Source organism: Bemisia tabaci, chromosome 5 (genome assembly GCF_918797505.1).
Source record: "Bemisia tabaci chromosome 5, PGI_BMITA_v3".
NCBI classification, from domain to species: domain Eukaryota; kingdom Metazoa; phylum Arthropoda; class Insecta; order Hemiptera; family Aleyrodidae; genus Bemisia; species Bemisia tabaci.
The window spans coordinates 49,802,601-49,823,234 of NC_092797.1; the positions used below are offsets into that span (position 1 = coordinate 49,802,601).

General features: G+C 40.2%; 1 protein-coding gene and 2 long non-coding RNA genes across 4 annotated transcripts in view; 1 reads left to right on the plus strand and 2 right to left on the minus strand.

Moving 5' to 3' along the window:
• The window catches only part of LOC140224680 (uncharacterized), a 378,383-nt gene that overhangs the window by 159,914 nt on the left and 197,835 nt on the right, over positions 1-20,634 (minus strand). The window lies entirely within an intron of this gene.
• The window catches only part of rl (Mitogen-activated protein kinase rl), a 158,530-nt gene that overhangs the window by 41,465 nt on the left and 96,431 nt on the right, over positions 1-20,634 (plus strand). For both annotated transcript variants that reach the window (XM_019043681.2, XM_019043673.2), the window contains exon 3: positions 8,098-8,208. In XM_019043681.2, the coding sequence (XP_018899226.2) occupies positions 8,098-8,208 (111 nt within the window). The remainder of the gene's footprint in view (positions 1-8,097; positions 8,209-20,634) is intronic.
• LOC140224677 (uncharacterized) lies at positions 1,913-4,823 on the minus strand. Its single transcript, XR_011899926.1, has 3 exons — positions 4,486-4,823; positions 3,262-3,468; positions 1,913-2,322 (listed from the first exon to the last, which is right to left on the minus strand). It is a non-coding gene; the product is annotated as an uncharacterized lncRNA (long non-coding RNA).

Consider the following 20,634-nt stretch of genomic DNA (forward strand, 5'->3'; position numbering starts at 1 on the left):
GAGAAGAACTTGATTTTGGAAAGGCCTGCTGGCATTACTTTCACTCATCAAAACCATAACTTTTAAAAAGCATTTAATGCTAAGCAGCTACTGGAGGTAAGAAATCACAAGACATCAAAATTCAATCAGAATTGAAAATACCGAAGTAAGTATTTAATTTTACTTTTTTCAGTATTGACTTAACTTAAAATAATTCATGTCGCTAAGTGTACTTACTCCTCACTATCAATCGTAAATTCACTTCCACTAAATTTTGTCTCAATAACTATTTGAATCACGCAGGTCACTAGTTCAAGACAAGTTCTGTTATTGGTCCAATCTCAAATTAAATTTGATCGATCTCTCCCTGCCGGTTCCGTTTAAAGATTTCAAAATACCTTCGTTTCGTCAACTTAGTAATGGGCACTTTTCCCTACAGAACTGTTACGTTTAGGTTACCAAATTTCTGTTGAATGAGAGGAACAGTTGCACAAGCATAGTAACAACAGAAGCGCTATAAAGTTTTGAATTTCTTTCCTTCAGATGTTGGCTTGCATAAATTCTATTTTTACAAAATCATAGGTCAATAAATCAATTCAAGAGACCTGAATAAATCCTGTCTGTGAAAATTTGAATTAAAATTATACCTTAGAAACTGCTTCAGATTAGATTCCTTTTAAATCTCATAAAATGTTTTATCCTCTTTTATGCTTCAAACTTTCTGTTCTTGAATTTCTTAAATTTTCTTTTGGAAGTTAAGTATAAGGGTTCTCAGACGTTCAATTAAAGCAACATACATACTTTTAACATTTCAGTTGGCGGATTCTGAAGATAAGAAGCTTGAGATGAGGTCTGCCGTGCTAAGGAAAAATGCTGTATGGACCTTCAGGCGTTGCCAAATTTCCTTTGATAAAATACAAATTTCCTGGTAAACTTATGAATATCTTCCTTCCAATTTTTCAGATAATTTTGTTCACAATTTAACCTAAAGCCCCTGAAAATTTCAAGGGAGAATATTCATATCTTTCCTCCAAAATAAACATTTTGTAGGAGGAAATCTGGTAACTCTCGAATGTTCATAGGACGTTTTTCCTTGGCACGGCAGAGATGTACTTCACATTCTAGAAGCAAAAGGGAGCATTTCCCTCACTTCCTTCTCTCACAGGGAAGATTGTGGATCAAAGCAAGAAATTTCCTATACCTATAAGTTCCAGGCTACTTGGTTTAACAATACAAGGAAACCCTCGAAGAAAAACATACCTACAATGCATATTAACGTTCCAACATATTCCAGACTTCCCCCTCCTTGCTCTGGACTTGACAGGAAAATTTTATGCATACATTTATATTTTTGAAATTGATAAAAAAAAAACCTTGAGAAAGTAATGACGTTTTAATTTCAAAATTAGTACTTTTAACTATTTTTAATCATTTACATTTTTTATTTTTAAATTCATATGATCCCTGCAAACAGAAGAAATTTCATTCCATCTAAGATTCATATTTTTCTTGCTTTTAATTTTTCTCATGAGGGAAAACGTTTGTCAAATCGTTTACAATTATTATGGAGAAAAGCTCAAGTTAAACTAGATGATCGCAGCAAACAGGTTACTGTAAGAATGGAACTCAGAAAATATATAACTTTTTTAAGTTGCGCAAAACTGGATGGTTTTATCCTGTTTATTCTCAGAGGTCCAGTGGCGAGGCGTGAATGATCGGTTACCGATATCTCCAGATTTGAAGCTATGGTAATGAATCGCTTATTAAAGTATTCGTTGCTAACACCCTGTTTATTGACTCATTTCCATAGGTTTAAAGGGTCGATCAATGGATATATCGCAAAGCACGCCCTGCCACTGCAGAGGTCCATAGTTGTTTTCAATAAAGCTTACCAAAATCTTTAAAAGTGTGAATGAATGAAAACCAGCAAAACTTATCTAATAAAGAAAATAAAAAATTTATTAAGATAATGAGAGAAAATTTACACACATTAAGAGAGACGCTGCCAGACCATTCTAACTATGACTTATTTATTCTAACTTCAAATACTATGATACTCTGATTTCTAACCCTTTAGGATACCTACATGTAACGTTTGAGTTTTAGCGATTAAATTTAAAGAGTAATTTCTAGAACTAAAGAAAGTAAGATAGGTAAGACTAAGGGGGAAAACGATGCTCCTTGTGGCGTCTGAAGAAAATTTGAAGCCAGTCAGTCCCTACTGAGATGTGGAAAATTTCACCGATAGCGACAAGATAGACCCTGCATTTACTCTAAGTCCAGTTCCAGTTCTGGAATATGGGAGCACAGGATTGTCTGATTCATATGACTGGGGTGGTCTCTCTGCAAAAGAACATAAGGCATTTCATCAAAATTAAAAACTAAACAGTTTAGAAAATGATTATTGTTAAGTAGCATTTGACGAGCACAAAGACATGGAAGGTAGCCAACAAGACAATCCGATTTGATTGCCACATCCGGAAGTTACAGGGGAGGAGGGGAATGAAAATCACAGGAACCTCCCAGGAGAAGGGAGGGGATTCCCAACAATAATTCACTGATTCTTCGCCTCTCATGAGAATTCTTGGTAGAAAAGGACAATAGAGAACAGAGTGCAATGGCTAAGGCCGAAAAATATCCTTCCATTGAACCGTTTCAAAAGCCTTCTATTATATTTTTTGTTCTTCTGAAAAAGAAACTGACGAAAATATATGATTCAAATTGTTATGAAAATATTTACGATTGTGTTAGAAATTATACAGAATATTTTAAGGAAAACTGTTGGTTCATGTATTCCTTAAAAAATTAATAAAGCATGAGCGGAGGTATAAGCACATTGCATTTGGAGGTGCACAAACAATTTCTACCGTACAGAACTCTTCTTGAACTTATTTTGAATAGACCCGTGTACTTAGCTAAATTTCTCAATACAGTGTGTTACGACCCTCTAGATCTGAGCTACTCATATAGTCTCTGTGATTAATGAACGTGGATTCACTGATTAGCTAATTTTTTCTTTCCTTACCTCCTTGGAGAGAGTTCACCAATTTCAGAGTTGGCATGAGGCGAATTATGAATTTTCTTTCTGAGGGAGGTAGGGGGTCGCAGTGCACTTGCATCAAGGAGGGTCAGTGAGCAAGGGAAGGCACCCACCTGGGGTAGTGGGGAACACCTACAGCTTCAAGGAGAGATCTTTTACATTCTTTGATTTCACATAAAAAATGTTGATAAAATTTTGCAGAATACAAAAATATCGCGTAGATATTTTGCAAAATCCCTTACCTTTTCTGGAGAGCACCCTCTATCTCCAAAGGTCCAAAGGTCACTGGTGCCCACTCTGGTTGGATCAGATCACAAGAATTGGTGTTCATTGAGTTAAACGTCCGGTTCTGGCAATATCCTTACAGAGAATCCCAGTAGAGAGTGACAGGATTCACTAAAATTAATGCTGCATCAGTATGATCCTTTGACTTGACACTTGGACACCTCCTGGAAAAGAAACATGCATTCCTGATGAAATGAATGGCAAAGGATGGTTTTTCAGAGCAGAACATTGTATAGAAAATTTCTGTAAAATAAGCCAAGTACCTAAGTAGGCACTCTTAATAATCTACTCGATCGTCCCTCCTTCAACTGCAAAGCTCATATTATCCAGAAATTGAAGGTACCTCTTACCTGTTCAAGCATTCATTTCCTTTCTAAAATTACTTACCGTTAAAGTAATTTCTATTATCGTGTCCATCCTCTCATTCAATGAACCAAATCAAAGTTCGGTCAGAGCATACTTCAATTGGACCGCGTTAAACAGAAAGGAACCAAGCCACATCAGCTATTGCCAAAGTTAACCGGGCCATTTAGTTTTTTACGAGAGGACGTTTGTGTGGATTCCTTTGAAATTTTTAAGGAATTAGCTTCGTACTCTGGAGAAAATCCACTGAAATTTGCACAAAAATCCGCACAACCGTTTTCATGTAAAAATTTAAATTGCCCGATTAAATTTGGGAATAGCTGATGTGGCTTGGTTCCTTTCTGTTTAACGCAGTCCAATTACAATTGACTTAATATTCCAGAGACACTGAAAGTTAGATAAGCAACAGGAAAAATTCACTGAACACACATATATTTTTTAAAAATGCATAAAACTTCCCCTTTGAATTTTTGGGTCAGCCACCGTCCCCTTACAACATAGTCAGTGTCGCGCTATTGCTTCGCTGGAATCCTTGTCAAAAGATTTCAGCCTTTTGAGGTGTGGGGTCGGAAATCTAGCTGTCTTTGCTCATTGGTTTTAATTCATGATTCAAGATACAGGGTCTTTGGTTCGTCTCTGAGAGTGCATAAACATACTCGGAACATACGCGCTTTCATTTACCAACTAATGAGAATTGTTGGCGCAAATATAGTGTTCACCCCAGTCTCCGTATATTTTGCTTGTTCCTCTAAAGTATTTGCGCCTACTGGAATAATAGGGGTTGCGTTTGAAGAAGTAAATAGAGTGTAAGAACTTACCTAAGTTACAGTGCGGTGAGCAGGTCCAGTGCACTCGATTCCGTCCCAAAATCTTGTTAAACACAAGTTCCACTCGCGATTTTTCCACAATGATGGCATTAGAATAACAAGCAAGAAAAAAACGGGAAATTCTATTCCTTATACGTAAAGGCGGTAGAGTCTTTATCAGATAAACAATTTGAACATTGTATATTGTGCAGGTAAACAGAAGACATAACCTAAAGTTAGGTAAACAAAACAACAACAATCATGGCGGTCACTTTTCTCACGGCCGCTTTTCCTCACCTCAAAATCTGTTACCGTACTTTCACCTCGTAAACTGAACCAATCTCGATGAAAAATACATCAAAAAATAATACAAAAAATTAGCTATAAGTTATGGATCCGATTTGGGAAATCTTCGCAGGGAATTTGAAGTAATAGACGATTTACTGGTCGCTTCAGAAAAACGACTAGTGGCGCTCTCTGCGCGGATACGAGCTGTCCCTAGATCACTTGGAATCACCTTAATTATGTCATTGCCGTTAATGCTTTTGAAAGGCTCCAAATATGATAAACATCAAACATAACATCGTCTGATATCAATCTTTTCCCGGAAAAGCTGATTTCGACCTTAAATCGGTCGCATAAAATCGCTGCCATGTTTGTAATTATTCGTACCATTCGATATCTCGGAATAATTCATTCGGAATAGCCACCCTTGCTGCACGACGCTGCTAATAGCGTAACAAAGCATAATAAAAATGTATCACGAATGAAAGAGTCAAGTGACTTTTTCGTGATTTCGAAAAAAATGCTTAAAGCTGAAAAGTTGCATAGAGGTTTATGACGTAAATCAGCTTATATCTCGAATACTGGGGCGAAAAAATAAGCTCTAATTCCAATACTTTCACCAGGTATGTTTTCTGACGAGTTTTAATCCGTGTAACTAATTAATTTCTCGATTTTATTTTCGTTACAAACATGTCCCTTAGCGCCTTTATCCATGAGACCTCTCTTTTATTTTAACTGCACACGGGCGGTGAATAATTTCTGGCTACGCTATTGTTCGCACGCGTGCAAAAAATGTAACTGCCCCACTTTCAGAACTCGTGTCGCTAAAGTGACTGGTTTCAGTGCCGTGGTACGATGAGCGAGCTATACCTACTCTCTTAAAGTTTTGTTGCTTTTAAAGGCTTAACTAGTTTTAAAAGCAGAAAAGAGAACTTTTATCAGATTACGAATAGCTCTACCTCTGCTTTATTAATTTATTTTTCTCACTAATTAATTGATGTTAATCTCGAAGTTTGCAGCGCTCCGTGAGCGTAAGCCGTCGCAATTTTAATGGGAGGCGAAGAGGATTGTGTTTTAAGTCGCATATCCTGGAGGGGAATGGTGATCATTTGCTGTTGAAAATGCCTTAAATTATCTAAGAACATCTTTTGAGAGTCAGAGTCTCAAAGGAAGAAAAGCTCTAGGCTAGGCAAGCCTCTGTAGCTCGTGCTGCTGTGGAGGATGCTGCATGAGACCCCAGATGTTGCCAAATTTCCTGTGATAAATGCGACCTTAACATGGGTTCGAAGGCCGATTTTGGCAAAATATGCCGTTTTTTTTGGCATTCGACCGCAAATTCCGCTTTTCACAATCGACCCTCAGACCAATGTATAGGCCAGTATCAGACCCGGAAATGATCAGATCGAAATGAACTCCGTCAGATATTTTCAATGAGCAGGAAATGGTGAAGATCAGGAAATTCAAGATGGGCCCAAAAATGGTCCCTTATCGACAACCCTCCCTCATCAGATAATTAATCTACTGCTTTGAAAATGTGACAGAATAATATTAACAAAATTGGGTTATAAGACATTTCGTCAACGATTTTTTGTCCGCGCACCTGTTTTTTCCAGTAATTTACGTCCACGCGTTTTTTTCGGCACGGGAGTTTTGGTCCACGTGCCAGTTGAGACCCAAAGTTAATTGGCCCACACAAACAAACGACAATTGCTCACGACGTTTTTGGATGAAAATGTATATAATGTCTTGGAAGAATGAGGGTTTACTTGTTTTTTTTTGTTTTGCCTGTTTGGTCCAACGGAGAATAATATATAGTTGAGAGTTTTGGTAAAAATGGGGGAGCGTCAATTCCATGAGACAAAATTCACTAAAACTCTCTACACCTCTTTGGTGTAACAGGACTTAATTATATTTCAAGAAATTCCCACCTTGTTATACCTGAACCGGATAAACCTCTATATTTGCCTCAGCTAAAGGCTCTTAGATTTCTCCTGTGTACGATAAGTATCTTGATTTATTTTGCGAGGAAAGATCTGTACTTTTAAAGGATGCCTGTCATTCTTAATACGTTCAATTTCGTATAATACTGTGCAACACCTCTGTTGTGAAATAGTTGCTTCAGGCGTCGCCGCCGCACGGCGGGCGGTTGGCCAGCGCAAAACGCGCATTGGCGCCTACAAACCTAAGTGGATACTTCAAGCATTGTGCAATGCGTGAAGTATCCACTTAGGTTTGTAGGCGCCAGTGAGCCTCTCACGCTAGCAGCACGCCGCTCCGCTCTGTTCGGCTTTAATATTTATACTCGCATAGTCAGCGTTTTTTAACTCATGATTTTGAAATGTTAGCACAATCTGCATTGATTATTCTCATTTAAATTGATGGGGAAAAAATGTGTATCAATTCATCAAAGGAGAATAATAATATAATGTGTGTTTTTTAAATAATTGGTGGTTCCGTGTCAAATTTAATGATTTCCAAAGCACTTTAATTTTTTCTTTTACATTTTGTGCTTTTATTGTGCTGCAGCGAAGTGTACGCGCAACGAAACGCTCAAAATTTGACGTATTTGACTCTAAAAGATCGATGTACAAATGGGTTAAAACTAAAGATTGTGTCTTCTTGGTTTTTTTTCATCTTTTATTCATTTTTACAGTTTCTGTCGGCACAACTGCGGCTCATTGAATTTAATGTCGCTTGGAAAAGGTTTAACAAATATTTGTCAAGTTTTAAAAATATAAATGTTTTCAAAATGAAGTAATAATTTCGTAAAGAAAAAATTTAAAAAATGAAAAAAAAGTACCTATACATATATAAGGTATATTGTACATTCAATATTTTAAGGATAGAAATAAAACCAAATATTCACCAATGATAATTTAAAAAGATGATTCAAAAGGAGAAAGTAATAACGTTTCATTTAGAAAATGAGCAACCATAACAACACCTCCTTCTCTCTCAATTTCTCATTTCCATATTGTCAATATAATTTTACATACCGACTAAAATATAACGCTTGGACCAAGTCACTGTTGCTTATTTTACGTGTGGGCGTAAACTACCGGACAAAAAAGGTGCGCGGACAAAAAATCGTTGACAAAATGTCCTGAAACCCAAAAATGCCTTCAAAATATTAATATTATAAGGGTCAATTTGGGAATCTCTGAAATTTCACCATTCAAATGAAACATTTATCGGCTCACGGTAAGATACGTTGCGTCGATAAATTCCAAAGTTTATGTCAGGACCTTGCATACAACTGTACACATTTCAACGGTACAATATCTGCGTTCGCACTATATAAGACACTCGCTAATTCTTTAATCTCCGTTTCTCTTTCAGATTATCGACATAAGAAATATACTGCGATCGTCAACCATAGATCAAATGAAAGATGTTTACATAGTTCAGTGCTTGATGGAAACTGACCTATTCAAACTTCTCAGAACTCAGGTAAGCTTTCATGAACTACTTTTTTTTAGCACGGTCGGTGAACTTTTGCAACCCTCGGTCTTGCTGTCAACCGAAGAGGTTGGTCTGCAAGATTGAGGTCTCAGTCATCGGAACGGAAGAGCGTAAACCGAATTCATTAGTTCGTGCAACCGAGAGTTTTTTTCTCGGCCACGGTTATCCCCCTGGATATTCGTATTTGCCAGGAACATTTTCATGACGTCCGAATTTTCTTAATTCTCACGGGTTTTTTGTTTTTTTTTACGGCAGTGTTGCCGTAAATAAATCGATTCAAATTCGTCTTTTTGTTTTCACAGTAGCATTTATCTTTTGAGCTTTGACAGCGCTGTCTGAAAGCTGTCCGATTTATCCGCTCAAGCATTAACCCCATCCGTTGCGGTGGGGTTGAAGCAGTGTTGCCGATGAGCGGAAAATTCACCTCATTGTCCTCTTTAGCGCAGGCATCATGCGGGCGAATTTTTACTCGTTCGGATTATTTCGACAATAACCAGTTCTGCTGCGCTGAGGAAAAAAGAGTCGTCGGCTGTTGATAGATTTCCTCTATTAAAATAAACAAATTTTGTGAAACTTATGGATTATTCTTTAGAGGATTTTAATTCCTATTTTTTTTTCATAGATATACGAAATTTTTAAAATATTCATTACTTTCGTCCAAAAAAATAAATTATAGGAAAAAATTTGACAATATTCGAGTGATGACATCATTCCACAGCGCAGCAAACGTTTGAGTCTTTCTATACGTTTGACTCGGTGAAACAGCAGGACAATAGCGACGATGGTCGTGCAGATTGACAAATTCTTGAAAAGTTCCGGAAAACCGTGGAAAAGTTAGACAATTTTGCCGCCGAACCTTGTCATTTTCCCCTTCAGCCAAAACACCGCATCTTTTTAATTTCTAAGAGACCTCGCATTTCAGCTTTTTTTTTGTGAAAATAATTTCTATGATATATCATCAGGGTGTCTACAAGTCCGGAATTTCCGGGAAAAGTACTGATTTTTTAAGGGCGGTCCGAAAGTACTGAAAAAGTGCGGAAATTCCACAAGAGAGTCCGGACTTTTTTCATTTTTTCGTCATTTTTGTCGAAATTTGAGCGAGGAATTCAAATTTTTGAAATTTATTGAATTTTGTCGAATGGAGGTACTGAAAAAGTACTGAATTTCTCTGTTAAGGAGGTACTGAATTTCTTGGAATTGTACTGAAATAGTACTGTAAAAGTACTGATTTTTGGCCAGCCTGTTTTAGTAGACGCCCTGGTCATTTCGCCCACCCCCGCTCCCCAAATAAATTGAGATGTCAGGGATAAATTCCGGAATTTCTGCTCCGAAACTCTGAAAAGTCAGGAAATTTCGAAATCCCAGGAAACTTGTCGCCGAAGCGGGGGGGGGGGGGGGGGGGGGGCTCGCTGAAAGCTAGAAATTTTCAATCGATGGAGTAAAGTTTGAAAGCAAAAGCGGGGGCGGGGGGCGCAACAGCGTGCGGCGAAAGCGCCAAACCGCGAACTTGCACAGGGAGGCGCCGACCGCAGGGAGACTGCCATCATTTTGGCGCCCATTACGAGGCGGGAAAAAAACGAGAGAAAAAGGACAGGACCGTTAGAGTCGGCCACCCCCGCCTCCGCCCACCCGAAGCCTCGTTTTTTTCTCGTACCTAATCCGCTCACCGATTTATTTGCCCTCGTTATACTCCGGTTCCGGATAATACGGTAGGTGCCGCGCCATGCCGTACAGCGGGTTGATTCTTGAAATTGATAGACAAAGCGATAGACATGGAAGGAGAAGGGATAAATTGGTGGAAGCGGTTGGTTGCAATGGACAGAGGAGGCAAGTAATTAGAGACCGACTAATGGCAACTCACGAGAGGCCCCATAGTTAGTCCATCAAATCCCCCTTCAGTCTACTCCAGCTCATCATTTTCCCCTTCAGTCTTCTCTAAAACAACCATCCGTTGTAACTAGTGGGATTATTCTATTTTCATTTCGTCCCCCTTGTCTGTCTATCGCGTTGTCTCTTTATTTCAATAATCAGCCCCTCAGTCGCGAAAGAGATTTAGACATAATGCGGGAACTTTTAAAGCTTATTTCACCGTTAATGCAAGACTGAGAAGTTCAAGAATGGTTCCATTGGTTAACTCGTAAAATCTCCTCAAGGCTGATTATTGAAAGCGATAGACGAAACGATAGACAAAAGAGGTACATAATAGACTATCTAATGGTTACCCACGAGGGACCCTATCCGTATAGTTAGTCCATCATTTCCCCCCTCAGTCCGTAACAACCACCCCTCTCAACCAATACGATGGCTTCATTTCTCCTTTGTCCTCTTCGTCTACAGCTTTATCTATCAATTTCAGTTATTAGTCCCTTTAAAATACATAATGTCACCAAAAAAAAAAAAAAAAAAAAAAAAAAAAAAAAAATGCAAATTTGCAAATTTAGTCACTTATTTCTTGTCCAACCGCTCCTTGAAGCTCTTTCCACCGTGCGCCGCGTGAGGCATCAAACGAAAGCCCGGATTGATCGGATCATCACGGCTTGATTCCTCGCGTCTCCGGCGGCGGCGTTCTCCTCCCGATTACCTTTGCAGCGCCGCGAGATGATCTCGAATCGATATCAAAGCATCTCGATCGATAGATAACATTACCAACATAGGGATTAATCGATGAAAGTCATTCGATGCAACGATTCGATATCGACCTGCAGCGGGGCTTCGTCCGCGTTCCCGCCATGTACAGTTTCTCGTTATCTTTAGAAATCTCTCGCGGCCACCTTTGGCGCCGGGTCACACGTTAGTGGAAACCTTTCGCGGGTCTTTGAAAGCCCAGCGGACGCGGAGACACAAGCTCGTGTTCCACGAATCTGTTCGAGAGGATATTTTTATCTCTTGCTTTTTCACTCTTTATTAAAGATACAGGGCAGTGGCGTGACGTGCTTTGCCATATATCGATTGATCTGCCATTTAAACCTATGGAAAAGGATCGATAGCCAGGGGGTTCGCAACGAACACCTTAATAATCGATTCTTTACCATAGCTTCAAATGGAGAATTATCGATAATCGATCATTCACGCCTCGCTACTGATAGAGGGTCTGCAGGGTGGCCGTAGCCAGAGAAATCTGAGAGAAGTCGGAGGATAAATTATCAGGAAAAAGGCGGTAATATTCGTGTTTACGGAAGTGGCGAGTTTTTACGTGTTACGCTACAAAGCTTCTCTGAGATGGAAAAATGTGAACATTTTTTTTAGACCTGAACGGAGAGAAAAACCTCCGGCTATATACTTCGAAGGATATTTGGACCGCGTCAGCAGAAAGGAACCAAGCCGCATCAGCTATCGCCACATGTAATCGGGCAATTTAATTTTTGACGTGAAAACGGTTATGCGGATTTTTGTGCAAATTTCAGTGAATTTTTTGCATTGTACAAAGCACATTCTTTAAAAAAATCCAGAAGAATTCGCACGAACGTTCTCGTATAAAAAATTAAATCGTCCGGTTAAATTTGGCAATTGCTGATATGGCTAGGTTCGTTTCTGCTACAAGCGGGTCATTTATGGTTGAGAAGACTGGAACCCTCAGTCAAGAGGACTGACTGCTTTAGCTCGTCGCTCCTCTGGCGAAAGGGCGTATCTCGATTCCCGCATAAGGCCCAAAAAGCATGGATTTATATCTAAAACAGCGCTCACTTGGAAATTGAGATACACCCTTTCGTTAGAGGGGGAACTAGTTTTTAGAACTGAACTTCATTTCGGAACTAAAACTTCGTTCCGAACCGGAAAACTTCTGTCTATACGGAGTATGTTCCGTATGAAACAATGGACCACTAGACAAGGTACGAACTTAAGCATTCTGATACATGTTTCTTAACCAGAATTTCATGTAGAATATGATTTGCGCAACGAAAATTCCTGAAAGCAACTCCTAATGGAGATATTAACATTTTTATTTCACATTGGTTACGAGGAATTTGAACTGCCCGCTCACAAGAAACTCAAAGCTCTACGTGAGTCAAACCGTGCACTACAACGGTTTCAGCAATCTTCTCAATCGAGCAATGTTCATTTCCCACCATTTGTTGTTCAAACTATAAGCAATTTGCTATAGCTGAGCCAAAGCGTCAAAATTGAGGTTGCCAGATTTTAATATAGCAGAGACTGTCATGATAACGTTTAGCGGGCGATGCGAATTACGTAGAGCATTGAGTTTTCATGAGTGGGTGGTTTGAATTTACGCATCAAGAATCATTAAATATCTTCGTAAGGAGTTGATTTCGGTAATTTTCGTTGTGCGCATCGTGTTTTACGTGAAATTCTGGTTAAGAAATATGTATCAGAATGCTTAAATTGGTACCTTGTCTAGTGGTCCATTAGAGTAGAAGCTTTGTGACTTGATACAAATGCGAAGAAAGCCGGGCCGTATAAGAAAATTTCCGTTCAGTTGTGGCATACGGATAATTTTAACTGAAATTTCGACTAATTTGGAGATTCGGCGGTAGTTTTGAGGATCGGCCACAAGGAAAATTTCTAGGCCAATCCAGTGCGAAATCAAACGAAGGAATCGCCTCCCGAATCAGAAGATCGGATTTGGACGTAGGTATTTTTGCTCAAAGGAACTATGCGAGAGTGGATTCAATCAAAAGGAAATATGTGCATTGAAGTTACGTGCCCACCCTCTGATTTAACTCATTTTCACGCAAATTCGTCCATTTTGAACACCCTTTATGCAGATATTAACGTGTACAGAAATCGCCATACTGAAGATAGTTTCGAGAAGATCTCATTTCAATCAGAAATTTACAAAGATAATCTGAAGACGTCTACTTAAGCAGAAGCTTTACAGTAGATTCCTGTCGTACTTGTCGTAGCCGAAACCGCAAGCTTCTTACTCATTCCGCGGAAATACTCACACTCACACACTCATTCAAACCCTCGCTTTCTACGATCCGCATGCATTTACATCGTTATCAAACGATACTCGTATCGATATGGAACCCTGATCGATAGATCCGTATCTTAGCAATGGAATGTATCGATCGAGGAAATTCGATAACGAGTCGAAAATCGACTCTCTGGAAGTATCCTCACGCTAGGTTCACTGTAAGCGCCGATTACGATCACGACGCAGTTTTGCAGCTCTTTGTACGAAAAGCGTCGAAATAATTGCGCACCTTGTCGGGAAAGTTTAGAGCGGTAGGGTAGACAGTAGTGCTGTAAGGAGAACGCCCCACGTGCATTCGAATATTGCCAAATCAACCTAGCTGAAATATCAGTGGCGTGGCGTGAATAATCGATTATCGATATCTCGCCATTTGAAGCTATGGTAAAGAATCGATTACTAAGGTGTTCGCTGCGAACACCCTGATAATCGATTTTTTTTCATAGGTTTAAATGGCATAACAATCGATGTATCGCAATTCACGCCACGCCACTGTGAAATATTTACCTCGGGAAAAGCCGAGTCAGTATATTTTAGAGATTTCACGCTGTTATCTTCCTTGCAGTGTATACGTGACTTTGTGTCAACGATCGGATTCTAAAAAACCTGGAAAATTTCAAGGAATTTCAATTCTAAATTTCAGTCGCCAGCTGATCACTTGAATTTTTACAGGATTCCAAGGGATTCAAAACATGTGGATAAGTTCGGTGGGAAAGTAGGCAACTTAAATATTTAAAGGAGTCCCGGCATTTTTCTCAGCAAATGTGGGAAGTTAAGGAACTTTTTACAAACCTTGAATCGGAAAAACCAGATTTCTGTTCTGTCGTATGTATAAACTTTTCGTTGCCTATAGTGTGGAATTCAGAACCTTCTCATTCAAAAAAAGAAAAGGAAACCCCCTTGAATCTGATTTATGAGAGGAAGGCAATTTTTTTTTAAAAATCACACGCTGCATTTAATTTATGATGATTCCCGATGAAAAATTCGGAACAATAACTTAAAATCGGTCAGGGAATTTTTTTTTTCCAAAATTGGCGGAGAAACCTTTCTCATAAATTTCGGCAACGTTCTTACGGCGGCGTTACCCCCGAAAACAGCCCGGGTTTATCGCGGCAACTTAATTCTCGGAAACACGGGCCTGAGATTGGTGGGGAAGTGAGAGCAATATACGAGAGACACAGGGGGGACGGGGAGAAGGGTTAATAATAACAGGGGTCGGTGTTCTGCCAGGGGGGGGGGGGGGGGGCTAAGCAGGGGGTCAAATCATTTGTTTCTCGCTATTGTTGAGCCGGCCTTTGTTCTGTCGCATGCCGTCATCGCATCGTTTTGGAGCCCCGGGCGAGGCCGCGGCGAAAGCTCACGGGGCCGCGGCCGTCCGCTCCGTAGCGTCCTCAACTTCTTTCGGTTCCGGTCGAGTACCCCGTCTCTCGTCTCGACCCTCTAATAGCCTCGTGTTAGTGACGTTGCTTGAGTTAATCGATCCAAGAAATAATAACTCGCAACTATAGTCTCTTTATATCCAGAGTTAAGACAACTCGATTATCAGCTGACTGGCAGCCGGCCTTGGCTGGCCATGGAAGCCGAAACGAGTGCACCCAAACGAACGATATTGAGGGATAAGGATCAGGAATCCTGCGATGTCTGTCACACAAAAACAACAACATCAACAAATTGATCAATTAAAAAGAAAATGAGATTGGTTTGTAAATAATTTCTTAATCTATTTTCATTTTGGACCGATGGAAATAACAATTTACTCTTGATAAACCACAATTAGGTAATATTTTCATTATTCTTGTTCACATTCGAGGTACCGCCATCTTGGTGCACTCGTTTCGGCCTCCATGAGCGAGAGCCAATCAGAATTGGATTTTTTTTTAGGCCACTTTCAGCCCAAACAAAAGTGAGTTGTCTTAACTCTGGGTATAAAGGGACTCTACTCGCAACTTGAGACGCGAGGATAGACTCCTGACTCCTCTCACCTGACGCCAGTCTCTACGGGCCATATCCATAGTCGTCCCTTAAACGTTAAGACTCTCTAAAGGCATAAGAATAGCTTTGGTCAAGGAGACCTTAATGTTTGAGAAACGCCCATGAGTCCCGTAGAGAGTAACCAAGATAAGGTACAAGAGAAACGAGCAAAGCGGTCTTGATTAGTATCGTATGCGACGAGCACAAAGCTGATTTCTTAGCAACGCATGGACCATGGATGCAACTATTCGACCTCTGCGGATGTCCGTGTTGCATACGCACAGATTTGAAGGCGTTTTAATTTTCGCATTTATCGCTTCATCCGCGGCGGCGGGCTGTACTGGCTGGCTGTACTGCGAGGCCCCGAAAAGACAGCGTCAATTCGTCGTCGCGCCGAAAAATCAAGTTGATTAGTTTTCCGACGAAACAAATAAGTATGTCAGGCGATCTGCAACATTGCAAATGGAGGCACGTGGTTTGGCACTTTGGCCATCGATTTGTCTTTCGAAGAAATGAATGCGACAGGAAATCTGTAGCATCGCAAGCTGAAATTCACGTTCATGATTTCAGTAGTAGTTTCATTAGTATCTGTTCATGATACAGTCCGATTAGCTCGTTAACTAGCATTCTTTTGCTGGAGGTAAGGAAAAATTCAGAGTATCTTGACATCGAGGTCAAATATTTTTCGTTAAAACCAGGCCGTTACAAAAAATCAGGGCATTTTGAAGTTTCACTAAACTTGCAGCCCTGACTGTTAATGAAGCGCGAATTGCTATACCATGGTACCGTGCGTGGTAAGGAAGAACGCCGTATGAGCATTTCAGACGTTGCCATTTTTCCTTAAATAAAACACGAATTTTCCGTGAAACCTGTGAATACTTTTCTTCCATTTTTTCACAGAATTCTATTCGCGATTTGATCCAAATTATCTAAAAATTTCAAAGAAAAATACTCACATCTATCCTCAAAAATTCATATTTTATCGATGGAATTGTGGCAACATTCGAATGTCCATACGACGTTTTTCCTTAGCGAGGATCGGAGGATCATCATCGTTAAGGAAGGATTCCATGGCGGATTCCAAGCCCCGGCCGACCCCATCGCCATCGGGGCGTGAGCATCATTGATTCCTCTTGGATTGGCGTCGGGATTTCGGGAATGTCGCGTCTAATTGATTGTTCTCATTTTTCACCTCCTCCCTTTTAAACGCTTTCCGAGCGCCCGCCGAACGAGAGCCCCTCGTTCTCCGCACCGCTGCCGTGTTACCAAAGAGAGCAAAAAGTCCTAAAATAAAGTTTTGAGGTAACCGACTTCGCAGCGATTGAGCGGAAAATTGTATTCAATCAATCAGTGTTGCCACTATCAGGGGAAGCTGGGAAATGTCAGGGAATTTTAAAAAGTCAGAGAAAATCCGGAAGTTTTAGGGAAAATAACGAAAATGTAAGGGAAAATTGTTGGGTCACCTTTATTTGCCGGCTGGAATGAGTTTGACGTTTCAAACAACACATTTTGTCTGAAAATTATCGCTAGCTAGTAGCGTCTCGTTAACTATCTGGCATATATTCAATCCTCAGGGCATTTCACGAAAATGTGTCAGGGAAATGTCAGGGAATTCATTTTATAAATTCTGTGGCAGCCCCGAGTAGCTCAATATCCCCCATGAGTATCCCATGAGAGCGCAATATCCTGCTCTTCGTAAAATCATCAAATAACTCCCAGATATTTTTCGGATCATGAAAAATCAAAGAATTTCACCTTCGACTGTAAAAAGAACCTAGACTCTGGGAAAAAGTAACGAATATTTAAAGTTAATATAATATAAGTAGTAGCACACAAAGTAACGTAAACGAGCGTTAATAGTTTTTGGTTGGGTTTTCCGTGGGTTGCATTCACCAAATCTTCGGGTTGAAAATGTGCAACCTCGTTTGAAATCAGGCGCGAGCCGCCAGGATCGGACCTAGATCGCAGTGACGTGGCGTGTAGCGTGTTTTGCGATAGATCGATTGTTCTGCGTTTTAAACCTATGCAAAAGGATCGATAAACAGGGTGTTCGTAACAAACACCTTTATGATCGATTTTTTACTATAGCTTCAAGTGGGGGAATATCGATAATCGATCATTCACGCCTACTGCTAGATCGCATTGATAAGAGTCTAAAGCGCAAGCCTCTCGCAACTTCTGGGCGACATTAGAGAACTAGAGTACAGGACACTTCCTTCGTCCCCAGATGTCTGCATGTCTGAGGGTAACTTGGGTATTCGGTCGATTTAATCAAAACTATGGCCGACTGCAAGTTCTCTGGTTGATTAGACTGAAAAAAAAAAAAAAAAAAAAAAACCCTCTCAAAGTTACCATAAACTCGGAAGTCGGAACTGATTAACTGTGTACCTCATTTCATGGCCGGCGATGCAGCAGCACGTGGTGTCCTCTGCATTCCTTCTATTTTTAGACACGCAGCAAGCAAAGCTCAAAGTTGGAAATTGGCAGGAAAGGGTAGGATTCTACTGTAGGTAGCAGTAAGAAGCACAACTAGTTCGTGGAATTTCGTTGGCTTACCGCTGCGTTGTCTTAAACGACGTTAATTTTTTCGCTTTTACTGCTTCTTCATAATTCTCGCTTTTATGCAAATATGAAGAATTTTCCGGTTTGATTTGAATCGGTCAGCAGTTAAATGTGACTGCATCTGTAAAAAAGGATCTTATCTACTGGAACTGTTTCCAAATGTGCAGGGGAAGAAAATTTGGAAAGTTTGGCGCAAGTTTGACCATAAAATTGAATAATTGAACGATATGTTAGTCCTAATGTCCCGGTACATTCCAGTTTATAATCTTTGCAATTAGTGAAACTGTAATCTTTATTCCCGTTTGTGACACTGTGAAGACCTAAAATACGGGAACCAATCAGAAATGGATTCGCATTGTCTTTACTCTCAGTGTGAAGGGACTCTCGTTCGACAGAGAAAGAGGCAGACTCTATCAAACTTTTCATTCAACTCTTGAATGCAGCTTGTCGAGTGAAAAGGTGGATAGTGTGATACTGACGCTGGAAAACGACAATTTGATGAACAATCGAACGGAAACTTGAATGTGACGTCACATCCGACTTTTCGTTCTGTTGGCGGCGCCAATTGTATGGAAAGTTGAACGGAGAGTAATTTAATACATTTTTTTCGTTCATCTTTCCATCCAACTTTTCGTTCAAGCATGTCGGATGAAAAGTTGAATAGTGTGAGTTGGGCTTTACTGCTCTCTTCGGCAACACAGGTGTCAGGAGTGTTCCTCGCGGTTGTCGCGCTGCAATCCCGAAGTCTCAACGGAAGCTCAACGCTTCAACGCTGATGACGTAATGCCCCGTGTAGCCGTCAACAAGGCTCTCTTCCCGTTTTCGCGCGTCTCTTGCCCGATCCTTTCCGTAATTAATAAAATGTCGACGTCCCTGCTCCGTATTCCTCGCCGAACTTTCCGCTCCTCGCCCCTCCCCCCCCCCCCCCCCCGACAACCCTTCCGAATAGTGTCTCAGGTGCGCCTCTTTTTTTTGACAGCCTCGTCTTTTAGTATTAAGCGCAGTTTAATCGGAGCGCTCCCCACGGCTCGCCTCCTGACTTCTACTCCTAGATTTTTAATTAAGGAAGAAGGTTTTCTCCTTTCTGCGCTTTTAGTCAGGCCGCACGGTCCACAGCGAAAACGTTGTGGCTTCACTCATGGTTTTGCATTTTTACAAAGAACCAAGTTTTTTTTACTTACAAGATTGGACGTAACTAGTATTGTGCCAAATAGCCTAACTCCGAGAGAGGAATGATGTCCTGTATGAGATTTTTCCCTATACTGAGAATACTCTGCATAATGCGAAGTCATTACGTCACTAAATTGGAATGCCAAATTTGGCTGGCCATGCTATCAAAAATGAGGGAAAAACGATGACTGCCATAAATTCAATTACATGATGCTACAACTACAAACAAGCAAGTGAAACAATGAACGGATAGAATTTTCGAAAAATCACCGGTTTTTTTTTGGCTGTCATGACGTCACCTTGACTGTAATCGTATGATTACCAACTTTTGTCCTTCGCATTTTTCTTCCAAACATAACACTGTATCATGAGAAAACATGACATCATACATACTGGGCAAGGTGTCTAAAAGCCTGGAAAACCTTGAAAGGGGGAATTGTGAGGGAATTTCATTAGGTCATGGAAATCAGGAATCATAAATATTGGATTTTTGAAAAAACTTGAAACTTAAAATCTGAAAAAAAAAAAAAACAAAACATTAGCGCTGTATACTCAAATTGAGTCCCTATATGGTCCAGGTTTCAATGTTCTGAGTTACACTCTAAACAGTAGACTGAAGGAAACTTTTCTACAGGTAATTGCAATTTCAGTTAATTGATTGAATAACACCTGAAGAAACAAGGTCTACATTTTTCTGTCATTTTCAGTAAAATTGATGCGAAATGTTTTTCATTTTTAGTTCGACGCGTGACGCGGCTCATTTGTCGATGTGGAAAGTCTTAAGAAAATGTGGAAAATTCAAGGAATTTTTTCCTGTCAGGCTGTAGACATCCTATCGGCGTTGTTTCTTCATTTATCTTCCATGATCTTATTGTTTTATTTTCATTCATTAGATTTTTCATCAGTTTTTCCGAATTTTATTGGATATTTTTTCAACTCTTTCACTTAAACAGTTGTATCGCTGTTGAGGGTTTAGAATCCACAAAACAGTGATTTCCTCTTAATATTTCCCCCTGTTTACTTGTCCTCTTCTATCGTTTCAAATTATTTTTCTCTGTAAGTAGAGGTTCCCATCGAAGTATCAAAATCAAATTTTTCGATCGAACTCTACAAAAATAAGTCAACTATAAATTTCGCGTCCGCGGCAGTGGACCTTACGCTCCTTTTCCCCGTGGAAAGTCACAAATAGGGGAGCGCAACTTCTGTGATAGAGTTATCGGCTTGAGACTTCCCGGAGAATATGCCGTCGAGGAAAGAGGACTATTTTCAGAAGGAAAGTCCCGCGGAAAATTCAGAGGATTCCGCTCCAAGACTGAAGTCGGAATCTTGTTCAAGTAGTTACGCAGCGAGTCGATGAAGTCACAAATTGTTATACCGAATAAAACATCGCGGATAAGTGGACGAATAAAAGTTCGACGGGAAAGTTGACTTTTCCAATCGTGTTATTTCGCCCTTCGATTTCCCTTTCGCCCCGTACGACGCGATTATAGGCTAGTTCGCCAGAGAAGAGTTAGAAGTTTCGTCAAGTCTAGTGGGATCCCAGTCTTTCTGCCGACGACATTTCAAGGGAAAGACAGATACACTGCCTTGTTAACAGGGTAATAAGTGGCAGGAAAAAATCGGGAACCGGGAAAAGTCAGGGATTTTTTCGATTCGTAGTGCCTCAGCCCGTTTGTGACGACTTGAAAAGTGCTTCACTGATAAGTAGGGTTGGAGTAGTTCAACTTAGCCAACCCGAATTGGTATTATACACTGACAACCAACTTATCGAAGTTGTA